Source organism: Penaeus japonicus, unplaced genomic scaffold, assembly GCF_977035675.1.
Source record: "Penaeus japonicus unplaced genomic scaffold, GWHDUDI00000001_assembly GWHDUDI00000022, whole genome shotgun sequence".
NCBI classification, from domain to species: Eukaryota; Metazoa; Arthropoda; class Malacostraca; order Decapoda; family Penaeidae; genus Penaeus; species Penaeus japonicus.
The window spans coordinates 4399009-4414008 of NW_028234424.1; the positions used below are offsets into that span (position 1 = coordinate 4399009).

A 15000-nucleotide genomic window follows, 5' to 3' on the forward strand; every position below is an offset into this window, starting at 1 on the left:
ATATATATATATATATATACATACATACATGTGTGTGTGTGTGTGTGTGTGTGTGTGTGTGTGTGTGTGTGTGTGTGTGTGTGTGTGTGTGTGTGTGTGTGTGTGTGTGTGTGTGTGTGTGTGTATGTGTGTGTGTGTATGTGCATGTATATAGATAGATAGATAAATATAATTATCCTTTAAATAGGCATCATTTATATTTTCACTATCTGTGTATGGATATGTTTTTTTTTCAGGAATATGGTTAACACAACTCCTCATTAATGATATATGGTGATTCTAGTGTTTTTGACATGTTTAGCTCCTTTCTGCTTCATAGTATTTTGATGAATCAGAGTTGGAAACCACAGGTCTATAGGGAGTGGATTTTGATGGACTGTTTTTTAAATAGGTTAGAAAAAAAATGTTTCCCCTTAATTCTTTCAGAACTTTGGTGTTTCCTGTCTTTAGATAAGGATTAGAGGTTTTCTTTTTAACTTGAGATTGAAGTTTGTCATTGTTGCTGTACATAATTTTGATTTTAGTGGAAATATCTTGATGATTTTGTCATAGGATTTTTTTTGTAGTGGTCATATTCCCAACAGAAGCAGAAGTGTTAGTGCCATTTTATAAGCATGGGTGTATATTCCTGTTTTCCCTGGTCCTAGTGCTTTTTTGACCTCTATTCCAGCACAGAAATTTATCTTAGGGATGGCATAAATCTCTCCCCTGTCATTATCTTAAATCCATTAATGCTTTTGTACCTTTGATTATGAAATTATAAATGATTCTATCTTCTGCCTGAATGAAAGTGCATCTCAGATTTAATATTTTAGCTTTAATTAATTATCCAGTACTCCTTGTTATACCAATTTTATCCATATTTCCAGTTTTACTCTTTAAGGTAAGGAATTGGAACCATGCTTATGCTGTTGTTTTCAGCACCCAGTTACTAGGGATCCCTCATGTGATCTTTCACTTTAAGTCACATATTTAGATAAAAACTGTTTATTAGTGAAATGTTTCCTGTTTTATCTCCCTAGATGGAAGTGGTAGTGGTCGTGTGCAAATCCCCCGTCATTTGGACGTCACAGCCCAGACGTTGCAGATTGGCCAGGTGCTCATGTCTCTCCTTCACTCATGGGGACTTGATCCCTCCCTTGATCAGACGTGCGAGCATATATTGGGCCTTCTGAAGCCAAGGGTTCCAGTTTCCTATGGTCTTATTTCTAAATCAGGTGAACATTAAGCTCTTGTATTGTAAATGGTGTATCAGTTGTTTTATATGCTGATATTCTTACTGTTTTTCAGGGAATGTGTGTTTTAAGATATTGTTTTCATTTTCATTTTCTTTCAGGGTATATGTCACTCTTAATGCCAACTTGGCATCCAGTGCGAGAATCTGAGATGCCAGCAATTAATTTGCCACCAGACCTAGCTGCTGAACTGCCCCCAGAGATGGTTAAGCTAGAACACAGGACACAAGTAATTCTTGATTTTGTTACTTTCTTTGTCTTTGATAATAGACACTTGGGGGGTTAAGGGAGCTGCTGCCTGCAAGCAATCAGTTGAATCTTTTTTTTAAAGCTAAATGACATAGTTCTTTGGAACAAGAATCGAAAGGTGTGTATAGAAGGGTGATTTCCCATGTTTCCAAGAATTTGAAGTAATGGTAACCAAAAAATACCCTGGAAGCTATAACCTCAGATCCCCATATTCATCATTTATGCCTCCCTTCCCACCAAGTATCTCCCCAAGTGTCTACCCCAGATTCAAAAGATTTCTGTGTTTCTTAATACTTTACCTTTTTCAGTGAACACATTCCTAAGAGTGTTATCTGTTGCAGGTCTTCACAGGTCGGGGTCACTGGGAGATTTCTCCTGCTCTCACCACACACCATCTACTTGCACTTGTGTCTGTAGCAAACACTTTGCAGGACATGAACGCAGCAACACTTATCCCAGAACAGGAACGGCGTCGCAAAAACCACATGTGAGTTTTCCTCTCTTTTGGAAAGGAAGGATTAAAGAATACCAAGTGAGAGAGAAAGACATAAATGGAGGGACTAAAAAAAGATTATAATATCTGAAGATATTTGCTATTCTTGTTCTGAAATTTTTCACTTACTTATTGCATATACTAAGGTACCTCCTTTTTTCTTTCAGTCAAAGTTCTAAGGCCAACCAGTCAGTAAACAGTCACGAAGATGATTTTTCCCGGCAGCAGTCAGTTATAAAGCAGGGTTGGTCAACCCTAACAGCCCTTCACACAGTATTATTACCGGATTGTGTGGTTGCAGCTGGAGCCAATACTTACCAGCCTCCAATGGTTGAAATTCTAGCTCGAAGATGGCAAGATCGATGTCAAGAGGTGAGGCCATCAAGGGGTAGACCAGTAGTGTCCACAGGAATAAAGTATGATAATTAAGTATGAGACAAACAGAATGTCTTTCATACTGAATTCAAAACCTTATCCAAGCAGTTGTTGCAAGTATTTGTGTAGTCTTTGTAAATTGAATTGTCAAGTGTTCAAGATTAGATGCTAACACTTGTAGCTTTAATGTATTGCTGTAATACTTTTATTATAGTATATGTTGCTCAGAATTCTAATTTTAGGAATTTTATTCAATGCTCCTGAATGCTGATTTGTAATTCAATAAAATTGGCAAAGAATTTTGTATATAATGAATTCTCTGCACTTTTCCCTAAGGTTCGAGAAGCTGCACAGGCTCTATTAAAAACAGAACTCTCAAGAATGGGTGTTGAAGGTCGCCAGAAGTTGGTAGAGAGCTGGACACCCCATTTGCCATCCCACATGGAACCTCTCCCTACTGGACCATCCCATTTCAACAACCATCAGGAAACACCTCATACGCCACGGCTAGAACACCCAAGTAACAAAGTAAGATCCCCCCACCTCAGTCACTGTCACTGTGTAATTTCCTTGAGTATATTGTACCCACTTCAGATGAGAGAAATACTAATGAGCATACTTAAACTTCATCAATCTTAACCTGGCCTTAATCATTGCTAATGAAACTTGAAATAACACATTTGTGTTAGGAGAACTTTGGTTAATTTATTTCATTCAAGTCACTTAACATAACCAAGTTTAGATAAGTTGAAATGGTAGCAGATGTTTGGAATCTCATCTTAATTCTACCAATAAACAGTGAGCACTCTGACATAGCACCCAAATCAAGATAAAACTGTCCTCACAATGATAACAAGAATACAAAATTACTGAAAGCACTTGTTTTACACATAAATATTTATAAATTATTTCAGGCAAATACAGCAACACCTGCTCAAGCTACAAGCAATGGCACAAGTGGGGCCACAACCACCAGTGCCAGCAGCAGTGAGCGTAGTATGGAGCCTCACCCACAGCTCGACGAGGATCATTACGATGAAGAAATGGATGGTAAGCTTTGATTACGCTTTTTATGATACAGTTTTGCATATTTGTGTTTGGCGATTTTGAGTTATTGTTCCTGAACAGATTAAGTTAATAAGTGACAGGATAAGACTGGCATGAATTGCAGAAATAAATGAGTACCAAATTTATTTAACCTATATTACACAATCATATTTTTATTCCAAGGAGAAACGTGCCGTGAAGTGGTAGCTCAGTCTGAAGGGCGGAGGAAGCAGGCGACAGCAATCATTCTCTTAGGGGTTATTGGTGCCTACCATGGCCAGGATTCAGCAGAAGGGTTTGGCTTAGGGAACCTTGCCATGCAGACTAGTAAGATGACTTTCTTTTATGGTAGATATGGAAACCATTTCCATTAAGATACTTTTTCTTCAATAATTTCTCATATTAACAGTCACAAGCACAGGTTTCATTCCTCTTCTCTACCTCTTCTTGTTATCTTTATTGTAGGTGGTTATATGTTTCGTATTCGTTCATGACAGCACAAAAATATAAAGAAAATAATGAGCTAATATGGATAACATACTACTATTTTAGTCAACTGCAGCACTGATAGAGGCTGTCATACGGCACATATAAGTCTCTAAACTCAATAAAACACACAAAAAAATAAAACAAAAATAGTTTTACAATGAATGACTGAAAGAGATTTGGATGCTTCAATACATCTGGTTGTAAATTGTAATGGTTGTATACAGTTAAGATTTTATTTGTTATCTGTTTTTGTTACATGGACCAAGAAAAAAAAAGCAAAACATTAACATTATGTTGGCATAGAGTTTAAACTTTGAAATGATCAATACTGTTTGTTGAGAGGAATTGATATTACATAACAGATTGTATTGGTAAGTAAGATAATGGATTAAAGATATCATATACAATTGTATTCAGCACTAGTTGCTAATATATACAATATTTCTATTGCAGGTAAAGCCTTAGCATACTTAGTATTGGCACCAGCCTGCCCAAAACTGCCTGGGCACACTCCCCTTAGAAGAGCTGCCATTGACTTGATTGGTCGAGGATTTCCTGTCTGGGAACCTTATCTGGATGTAGCTAAGGTGCATTTTATTGTATTGAAATGAGTTATCAATGGTAGTTGGAAAGGTTATGAATTGTTATTTTCTGTGGTGAATTTTGTTTTTAAATCATATTTATAAAAATTTATGTCTTGTAGATATTGCTGGCACTGCTTGACTTTTGCGCTGATACAGATCGTCTAGCTCCTAGGTAAGGACACCTGGTTGACCACTGTAATCATTCCTCCATAGAAATAATACTTTTCAGATATTATTAAATACAATATAAAGATGATACATATTTTAATTGTAGTTTGGTTGGTGATAATTGATATCAAATCGGTTTAAATAACTTTTCCCTCGACAGCATGAAGTATGGACTGCCGCTTATTCCCGAGGCAGACTCTTGCCGAACTTCCTCCAATGCATTAACACTGATAGCAGAGGCCAGACCCCCAGCCTTCATAACTACCATGGCCAGAGAAGTTGCTCGCTTCAATGCTCTGCAGCAGAATGCCCAGAGCCTCCAGCTTAACATACACAATACAGTACTACATCGTGCAAAGACTGAGATTTTGAGAGTGATGGAGTATCTCATAGTTCACAAAAGATGTCACATAATGGACCTTATGGTTGAGGTTAGTCTGGAGTTAGTGTGTAATGCTCTCCACTAAGTCAATGAGAACAGTTTAAAACATTGTTCATAGAAGTACAGTCTTCGTAATGTATCATATAGTGAGGAATACATCGTTGTTAAATGTCTAAACTTATTCAAATTTTCAGCTCAGAAATCTTAAAATGTCATGTACAAGTAAAGGAAGTGAGGTATGACCACCTAAACACAGGTGTGTAAAATAAGGTGAATACTTTTTTTCCTCAGGTTATGGACATTGTGCTGCATTGTGTGGATCCTGGTCATCTGAAGAGCCGAGGGTTAAATGAAGTGTTTCCATCAATCTGTGGTTTCCCTCAGGTGTCACACTGTCCACACACCAGACGAATTGCCACTGGTGCCAAAAACGGGAGTATTGCAATGTATGAATTAAGGGCATCCAAATGCCAGGTGAGGATTATAAAAAAAAAGTGAAATGTTTCTCTGTATTGATATTGTAACTACAGTTTTACTTTTTTTTTTCATCTGTGATATTGAAAAGTCTTTTTACATAGTCAAAGGAACGTCAGTGCACATGTTACAAAAAGGAAAACAATTAAGTCATAAATATATGAATTTTCACTTGCAATTTTCAATAGGAGTAAGAAACTGTGATATCAATTGAGGAATGTACATTTCAGATGATTCCTGGTCATGGGACTGCTGTGACAGCCCTCTCTTTCTCTCCAGACGGCAAATATTTAGCATCATATTGCATGGGAGAAAACAAACTCTCCTTCTGGCAGGTAATATATAGTTAATGTGGTTTTAACACTGCTGTCTAGTAAAGTGGTTTCTGATATGATTTTGGATTTATGGATACTAATATTTAAATCCAACTATTTATCTATCTATCTATCTATGACCATTGGGGATCAATGAAATCCTTATCTAGCCCTAATTATGTTTCCTAAGTGCAACTCTTCCCACCAGATAAACTGTTGCCTTTCTTTCTCTTGCTGGTCATATTCACTCTTCATTTAATTCTGAACATTTATTCACACATTTTACTTTATTTCTATTATCAATATTGTTGTTTTTCTAAATGTATATTGTTACTGGGCCAACAAAAAGAGCATTTATGCACTATGTCTATGAGACATGCCCAGACTTTCTTATAACCAAAGTTCTCTTTTCTTATTCTACCCTTTATTACTCTTAATTCCTGAATTGATAAATATTAGTTTTTCAATATGATGATGGAATACAGTAGAATGATACAACCATATATAGAAGTGTAATAATGTGCAAGTATTTTTCCTTAACCAGATGTTGAAAGGTCAAACCTTTTTTGTTATTTGTTATTGCTGTTATGGTTATTATGTGTATCAGTAATAGTACCACTACCAATTACCATCTCATTATGATCGTCAAATATGTTACACCCACCTTTGTCTCTCAGGGATTATAAGATATCAATAGTCTGGTAACAGAAGTGAACCAAATGAAACATTTTGACAGGTTTTATTATGGTTTAAGATCTTGAACACTGTGCAAACTAACACAGCATTGAAAGCGATTCACATCTGGCAAAAGTCAGAGAGTAGAATAATAATACAATGGCAGTCACTCTTGAACATCACTATAGCTTGTCACCCAAGTTTATGGCACTAGAAATCCAAGGGTATAGGCACAGGTGTAATATCTGGTATTTCAACTGATGCACTCTTCTTGACATACTCACAGGCTAGCACTCACCTACCAAATTCACATCCTTTCATCTTACCTCATTTACCTTCAATTCAACGCCATGGTTACCCTGCTACCTGATCTCAATGATATTGCTCTGAAGTCCTTCTTTCCACCTTCCATTTCCAGACCTCATCAGGAATGTTTGGCCTTGGAGCTTCACAAACCAAATGCACTAAAACCTTCTCAACGGCTCCAGTGCCTGACATAGTGCGAATGAACCCCCAACGGCTGCCGAAGTTAGTGTGGATCTCAAACAAGACGGTGGTGCTCATGATGGCAGATGGGACTGAGCATAGGTTCAACGCATAGTCATAGATGATATAGGAACAAATGAATAAAAGATGTGTTAATTTATGATTAAAATTTTACAAAGGCTGACAACTACTGTACATCCAAGGTGTTATTCAGCCAGGCAAAGCAGAGAGTGTTTATGATGTTCATGTATGTAGTACTATGGGATTAACTTTACTGCTTCAAAATGTGGCAGTACAGCCATTATGATTTTTTTTTTTCTAATACTTTCCTTTACATTTTTTTATACACACATATATATATATTACCATGGCACCACCCCCCAAAAAACAACCCATGTGATAGCTCTTATTTGGTTTGGTATTAGGCTTGGGGAATGTACCATAAACCACTTTATCGATTAAAACGAAACTTTATGCTTTTTGTACACACTCCTGTTGATTCTCTGTGCAAAGTTATTGGTAAGTTAGTATGCAGGAGCTAATATGATATGCCTTACAAATCTGCTGTTATGTTGAAGAAATGGTTGCTACTTAGCTGTACGTCTTTTCTCCTTAAATCCTTCTTTTGTAGATGACTCAATCTTGGGGATCCCAAAAGCTTACTGGAGGACTCAGAGATACTTATGTGTATGTGTGGATATATATATATATCTGTGAGGAGAATATGTCTATTCAGAATGAGTGTCTTTTTTCAATTATCCTGTGTAGGATAGCTTGATCAAGTAATGGGTAGACTTGTTATTATTGTGCTCGTTGCACCTTACAGCACCTCACGAGAGAGTGAAGGTAGTGGAAGATGTTCCGGTGAATGAATGAGGTTCACACTCCCCTGTCCATAGTAATTTATGCTTCACTTAGAACCCAGATGAACTTGAGCATTATCTCAATCAGACTACAACAGTCATCACTTTTGTTGTATTTTTGTCGAGGCTACAACCAAAGAGGTGTGTCACCTTGAAAGTAGAGTGCTAAACTGACTGTACACCACTAGTCCTCCACGCAGGAGTCTGGGGAAAGTGCAACTAATACAGCAGACCACCAAGCTAATAGGTCACTTGTTGAAGCTTGTGTTTGGCTTCTTAAAATTTGCAATATGAAGATGAAATCGATGGGTTGAATGTTGTCTTGACATTTTCAAGTTTCCAGATCATTAGTACTCAACAGAGGTAGGGTGTTGGTGGAAGATTTTTGTAACCCATTTATCATACTTGATGTGAAGACATGCCTTTTGCCTATTACTATTGCCTATTATTCAAAATTATTATGTCGTCAGTGATTGTGAATGTTCATTGCTGTTTAAATTAATTCTTATTGAAATTTATTTCAATGATCTGATAAGAGCTAATCATTTTTTGGAATTAAGGAACCAGATGGCAAGGAAAAGTTTGTTAATCTTAAGTTTAGAGACATATATGAAGGGAATAGACCACATTAACTACATTAATTTATGAATGTTTGTAAATTATTTTTGGAAATGTTTAAGAGGTTGATAGAAATATGCACATAGGTGTGTATGTGTGTGTGTATATGCATGTGCATGTGTAAGTGTATGTGTACATGTGTGAATGTAAGTATATATATATATATATATATATATATATATATATATATATATATATATATATATATATATATATATAGACACCACACACACACACACACACACACACACACACACACACACACACACACACACACACACACACACACACACACACACACACACACACACACACACACACACACACACACACACACACACACACACACACACACACACACACACACACACACACACACACACACACACACACACATAATGTATATATATATATATGTATATGTATATGTATATATATATGTATGTATGTATGTATGTATGTATGTATATATATATATATATATATATATATATATATATATATATATATACACACATATTTATATATGTATGTATGTATATGTATATGTGTGTGTGCGCGTGCGTGCATATATATGCATGTATGCATATGTATACAAACACATATACTACATAAATATATATATATATGCTCACACAGGTTTACGCAACACATACAGATTTATACATGTATAGTTACATATATATGTATAAACATTTAAGTATATAAATTTAGATGTATGATTGTCTATATGATGTATATTTATATTATATCTAAAACAATATAAGTTATTTAACCTAGGTTAACTTAATCTTTTTCTAGTCTGATAAGCAAGAGTTATTTTTGTGAACATTCGTTGACTAATAGCTATATAATAAAAAAGGATATTTCTTTAACAAAAGGTCTAGAGAAGTTACAACAGTTATTAGAAGCAAAGGTTAACAAAACAGTATTTAAAGTATTGACTGCAAGTGGACACAAATACCACACTTTTCAAGCATTCATCCTTAATGTTCGAGCATAATTTACAGGTAATGCTAAATTGTTCATGATGTTAACACAGGTGATAGTGGCCATAATATAAATTATATGTTATTGAATGTCATGTTTTTGGGGACACAAAGGTGCATATTGTGGGGAGGGAAAAATTGTATCTGTATGTATACACAACTTAGCATAAAATATAGTTAAAACATAAGAGATAAGTCTGTAATAGTAGAGGAATAGATTTTTTTCTTTTCTTTCTCTCATTTTATATCCTGGAATAGGAAAATGTTTTACGAACCAAAGAAAGTTCAATAAATTACACGTAAATTTTAATCACCAAGGATAGGTTTGAATTACATTAGCATTGGTCGACAGTTATTATTTCTCTCGCATCTCTGTCATACTGGCTTGTTCTTTCAGACTGACGCTGATATTTGCAAGAACCAAAAAAGAACTGTTTATTAGGATGCTCTTTTATCTGACAGTTTTATCGTTTGTTTTTAATTCAATGTTATATGAACTTTGATAGGAGCAAAGGAATGTGAATTGTTAGGAAAATGGAATATGATTGAATGACTGATTTTCTTTTACTTTTTCTTTGTCAAATGATATTGTGCATTAGAATTAAAGTGAAGGAAAACCAACAGTATTAGGAGTTGTTTTATTAAGTAATTGACATGGGAGGTTATGTAGATGCCTTCTTTTATTTGTTTTTATCATTTTCGACAGAGTTCAAAGTTAGAACAAATTGTATTTTTATGTATGATTTGTATTCTCTTATTCTTCCATTTTTAAGCTAGATATTGCATCTAGTGTAATGATTTTATTGAATAAAGTTTCCCTGATACTTTAATCAAAACAGTAAGTGAGAATTTCTCTGAGATCTTGTTTATATTTTCCTGTGGAACAAAGTTTAATAAAATCATAATTTTTTTTTCTTTATTAATATTATTATTATTACTTTGTTTATTTTTTTCATGTCATAGTGTGTGATGCTATGATATACAGGCATAAACCACAATGTTTTAATGAACAGAAAATAATATATTTATTTGCTTTCTTTGCTTCTCATTTATACTGATTTATTTCCCATGAACCCATTGCTAAAACAATTGTTTAATGTGTTGCAGACATAAATTTTAGTATCTTTTTAGGTCTATATAATCTATACATCATTTAATATTAATAATGTATTAATGAAATGAAGGTGGGGTTTTGTGGCTTTGATTCAGTGAAGTAACTTGGCCTTTTGATATGGTTTGTTTATTACTGCACACACACACACACACACACAAACACACACACACACACACACACACACACACACACACACACACACACACACACACATACACACACACACACACACACACACACACACACACATACACACACACACACACACACACACACACACACACACACACACACACACACACACACACACACACACACACACACACACACACACACACACACACACACACACAAAATGTTAGTGGTACTTACTCTAGCAACAGCAACAGTATGTCAGTTGAGATTGTGCAATGTGGTAGGAATAGCATCTGTGTACTAAAAGAAATTGTATTGTGTCAGTTCTTAACATGTGGTTGAAAAAAAAAAAAAAAAAAAAATAACGGTAGCAATTTACGTAAAATTTTGCACACCAACATATCAATAATTTTTTACCCCACTAAGTAATGTAACTTCCATTTTTCTCATGCTGTGTTCAAATCACTTGTCAAACTTAGGTCACGGATGCCAACGCTAACATTACACGAGTTGCTAGCCAAAAACGCTGTTTGCTATAGATTTTGAGGTTGTTAAATCATATCAGTTCTTTGCAGACTCAGTCCTGGATAAAGGATTTGTGCTCTAATAAATGTATTCCACAAGCTAAGTACCCTGGGTTACAAAAATCTTCATTTCTTACGAAGTACTAGGTATCGTTGTTGGTTCAACTAAAGAATGCACATAGCCTTTTTGTACCTGCAGATACTAAAAGGTGGTATCTGGCAGACTTTCAGTCATTCAGTAATGTGCATCTGCATTTATAAAATATCAAACTCAGGTAAAATGCAGTCAACACCTTTGTTTTCTGACTTCCAAAGAGAGATTGAAACCATTGAAAGACAAGGAATGTCAAGCCAGTGTTAAGGGTGGCCAACATAGCTATAACTGTAGTTTGACAGTAAGTACGGTATTTACCTGTTACTATTGCAGTTGTGTTCCCTAGTCCTGTTGCCGTGTGTAAATGATTGTGATGTATCGACTAATGAGTAAACGTGTTGTGAGTTGACTGTGAACATTGGCTATGTAAATATTGCTTTTAATTATAATGGATACTGAGGTTACAGGTACATTTATGTCTTTTGTGATTTATTTTACATTCCATTGCAGTAATATATACAAAACATGTTTATACAACTAAAAAAAACAAAAACATTTGTTGTATGAGTGGATTAGGTTGAGGCCTAAACATTAAGGTAATTTAGTTACTTAAACATTCTTTGGATGTCCCTTAGAAATAAAGATTCTTTTGAATAATATGCCATGAATACCATATTTTTATTTTAGGAAGCATGACAAATATATTTATCAACTGTGAACTATGTCAAATGTAATTAGTGATAATGAGATTGTTAAAGGTTGAGATGTAAGATAGTGTTACTATTGTTTAGACTGTGAAATATTTGTGTTTAATGTTATAAATGTAGCCAGTGAGTATAGCTGTTGAAGTGTCATGCATCCTGCAGCACAAATGATACAAGACACTTTTGGGCGCATGGGAGGCACCCATTAGACTGTCACCTTTTCTTCCCTGTATCAGGATATGGGTTATAGGTGATGAAGTGTACTCCTTTTGGACTCTGGAGGAGAATGATGTTAATAGAAGAGCCAAGCAAAATATGACACTAGTGTTTTATTTATGGTCCTGTATATTGTGTCTACAGATATTTAATTGCTATTTATATGTATACATGTGTGACTATTTGAAATGTTTCCGAGAGATCATAATGGTAAATGGGGACATCTCAAATTACAAAATTTTCATATCTCTTTGTTCAGTTAGAAAAATAGAAACGAATTTGCAGTAATCGTAGCTTGAAGAATAAATACACTTGTTCAGGAGTGTTATGAGTCCAATTAAATGAACAAATGAACAAAAGTATTTGCTCAAGATACACCAGGCTTGAGTGATATTCATCCCATTTTTCTCTCAGTAAGAAATTTTCCCAAGATGTTTACTGAGACATGAACCCTGTGGATCCTTTTAGTTGTTCAATCGTTTTCGTTACACTAATGAGAAACAGAAATATACATCAGTTCTGCCTGATATCACATTCCTTAATTAGAACTGCTACAGAAGGAGGGGTTAAGAAAGAAGTGGATGTAGTATTTTGGTATTTTTCGTTTATTGGTGTAAGATTAGTCTCGATACAGTAACAAACTGTCTCTGCTTGACACATAATTGCCCTGAGAAATATAGCGAAAGATTGATATCGCTATCTTGTTTCTCTCAGTAATAGAATAAATAAAATAAATTACATTATCAATAACTTAATAGATAGTAACGTAAACATATTAACAATAAACACTCGAAAACATTCACTCGCTCAAATATCACTCGCTTCATTCCTGACTCGATACAAAAATAATAATCAGTCTGTACAGTGCTATACAATGTCTCTTGCTGCCCACATATTGTACACTATATTACACACGGTGATAGAGATGACTCTTGCCTCGCATAATGAAGCTCTCGGATAGTCGCTGGTTCTGGAGGAACTACCAAGCGATCGCTCTGACCAAGAGTCGTGGGGGTAAGGTGAAGGGAAAGATTAATGACACTCGGTACCACGACCCGCACCCAACAACACAACCTCCACGTGAATGGAAGTCATCACGTTGGTCGTCACAGTAGGAGAGACTGCGCAGAGGGGGGATGGGGAATAACGTTGATAATTTAAGAAAAAAAAATCTCCGCTACTAACACGCCAACATGAGATAGTTGACATTGAAGCCTTCCTCCTCGCGGTCGTTGTTGTCGTCCGAGAACACGCACATGGAGATGGGGCCGGTGGCGTTGGCTGAAAGAACACAGGGACGGTTAGTGGCAGAAAGTGATCGCTTCAAGGGCTGGCCAGAATTGAAGGCTGGCTTTTCTTGTCTGAAGTACGAGAAATGCACGAACGCGATTGAAAGGCACATATATGAGTTCAATCATCTGACACAAGGCTAACTGACCAACAAACATGACAACTATACCTTGGAAAGTTAGAGGACCGAAGTCTCCGCACAACTTTTCGGCGCCAACGGCCAGGTAATCGTTGCCGCAATTTCCGTTGATGTTGCCGTGATCAAGCCTGTTGAAGTTCATGCCGATATCGCAAAAACCGGGATTGTAGCCGAAGCAAATACAGTATTGCTGTGGGGAGGAAGGGGAAATCAAAACTAAAGAATATACCGGATGTTTGTTTAATGCTGTGGTTTTTATACTTAATGTGTCAAGTACTTTGATATGTGTTAAATACTTTGATCAGAATGTATTTTCCTTGTACAAGTCTTTTAATGAATTGATTTCATTATTTTGTATATACACGTGTGTTGTGTGAATGTACGCACTGTCTTTATGTATGCATAGAGGCACTCACCTGATTGGTAAGCATCATTGGTTCAGCACCGAAGTTGAAAGAGGTGATGGCGCCAGAGGTTTCCTTGAAGTACTGAAGGCAACGAGGAGGTGCCTTGCAGGGGTCATGCTCGTCTAAGAAGGTTACCTTGATTTTCCAGTTTCTATTGTAAGGTAAGGCGGAGGTTGTGATGATTCCCTTGTAAGGGCCGGCTGCCTGGTCAACGTCAATGTACACTGGGAGAAGGAAACACAATTACCGTCAGCGGAAGATTGTACACGGATATTTCCACCCATATTCAAAAAACAGCAAAAGTAGATCATAATATAGAGGCAAAAAATTAAACACAGAGACGACAAAATTCCACCAATCGAACGAGAAGGAAAGACCTACTGTGCTGGCCAGTGTTGGCGCCGCAGATGACAGGGATGTTGCTGCCGGCGTTGGCTCCCATAAAGACAAAGGTATCATTATTACAGTCGCCGTTAACTGGGCCCATAAGGTTGAAGCTTTCGAACTCCAGCAAGATTTGGCACGTCTGTGGGATACATCAATTAAAGCGTTTATTTGGTTTCCTTTGGTAGCCATTGGATATAAGCACATCCTTGAAGCACGTGGCAGGTGTTTCCACATATATAAGCTTTTTTTTTTGGATATATAGCAAATGAAAATGTTAAATGACGCGAAAGTTATTAAATCACATGAAGGTTGTGAGGAAGTAAAATTTAAGTGTTAATTAAGGGTCTGCTTTAATTTGATACAAGTTTGATTTATGTCTAGTAATTTTATAGATTAAGCATGCCTGTTATGAGCATTTAACAACAAACTACTTAAGTATACCATTACCAAGCCTTCTGATTATCAAGATGTAGTAATCATTACCAGTGTTGTTGTTGTTATTATTATTATTATTATATATATATATATATATATATATATATATATATA

General features: G+C 35.8%; 2 protein-coding genes across 17 annotated transcripts in view; one reads left to right on the forward strand and one right to left on the reverse strand.

Moving 5' to 3' along the window:
* Positions 1–9236, forward strand: part of Rbcn-3B (WD repeat-containing protein Rbcn-3B) — a 64776-nt gene extending 55540 nt beyond the window's left edge. For 9 of the 12 annotated variants that reach the window (XM_043029957.2, XM_043029961.2, XM_043029966.2 and 6 more), the window contains 13 exons: positions 1023–1217; positions 1337–1464; positions 1826–1971; positions 2145–2349; positions 2689–2880; positions 3267–3402; positions 3583–3726; positions 4342–4475; positions 4592–4644; positions 4801–5071; positions 5314–5496; positions 5727–5831; positions 6904–7598. In XM_043029957.2, the coding sequence (XP_042885891.2) occupies positions 1023–1217; positions 1337–1464; positions 1826–1971; positions 2145–2349; positions 2689–2880; positions 3267–3402; positions 3583–3726; positions 4342–4475; positions 4592–4644; positions 4801–5071; positions 5314–5496; positions 5727–5831; positions 6904–7086 (2075 nt within the window). In that variant the 3' untranslated portion in view covers positions 7087–7598. Of the gene's footprint in view, positions 1–1022; positions 1218–1336; positions 1465–1825; positions 1972–2144; positions 2350–2688; positions 2881–3266; positions 3403–3582; positions 3727–4341; positions 4476–4591; positions 4645–4800; positions 5072–5313; positions 5497–5726; positions 5832–6903 lie in introns of all 12 variants that reach the window. The other 3 variants (XM_043029968.2, XM_086549330.1, XM_043029962.2) reach the window with 2 other exon arrangements.
* Positions 9237–12817: 3581 nt separating this feature from the next.
* LOC122262050 (uncharacterized) overlaps positions 12818–15000 on the reverse strand; it is a 10588-nt gene continuing 8405 nt past the window's right edge. For all 5 annotated transcript variants that reach the window (XM_043029955.2, XM_086549332.1, XM_043029952.2 and 2 more), the window contains exons 5-8: positions 14446–14590; positions 14074–14288; positions 13688–13847; positions 12818–13509 (exon numbers count right to left, since the gene is read on the reverse strand). In XM_043029955.2, coding sequence (XP_042885889.1) covers positions 13409–13509; positions 13688–13847; positions 14074–14288; positions 14446–14590 — 621 coding nt within the window. In that variant the 3' untranslated portion in view covers positions 12818–13408. The remainder of the gene's footprint in view (positions 13510–13687; positions 13848–14073; positions 14289–14445; positions 14591–15000) is intronic.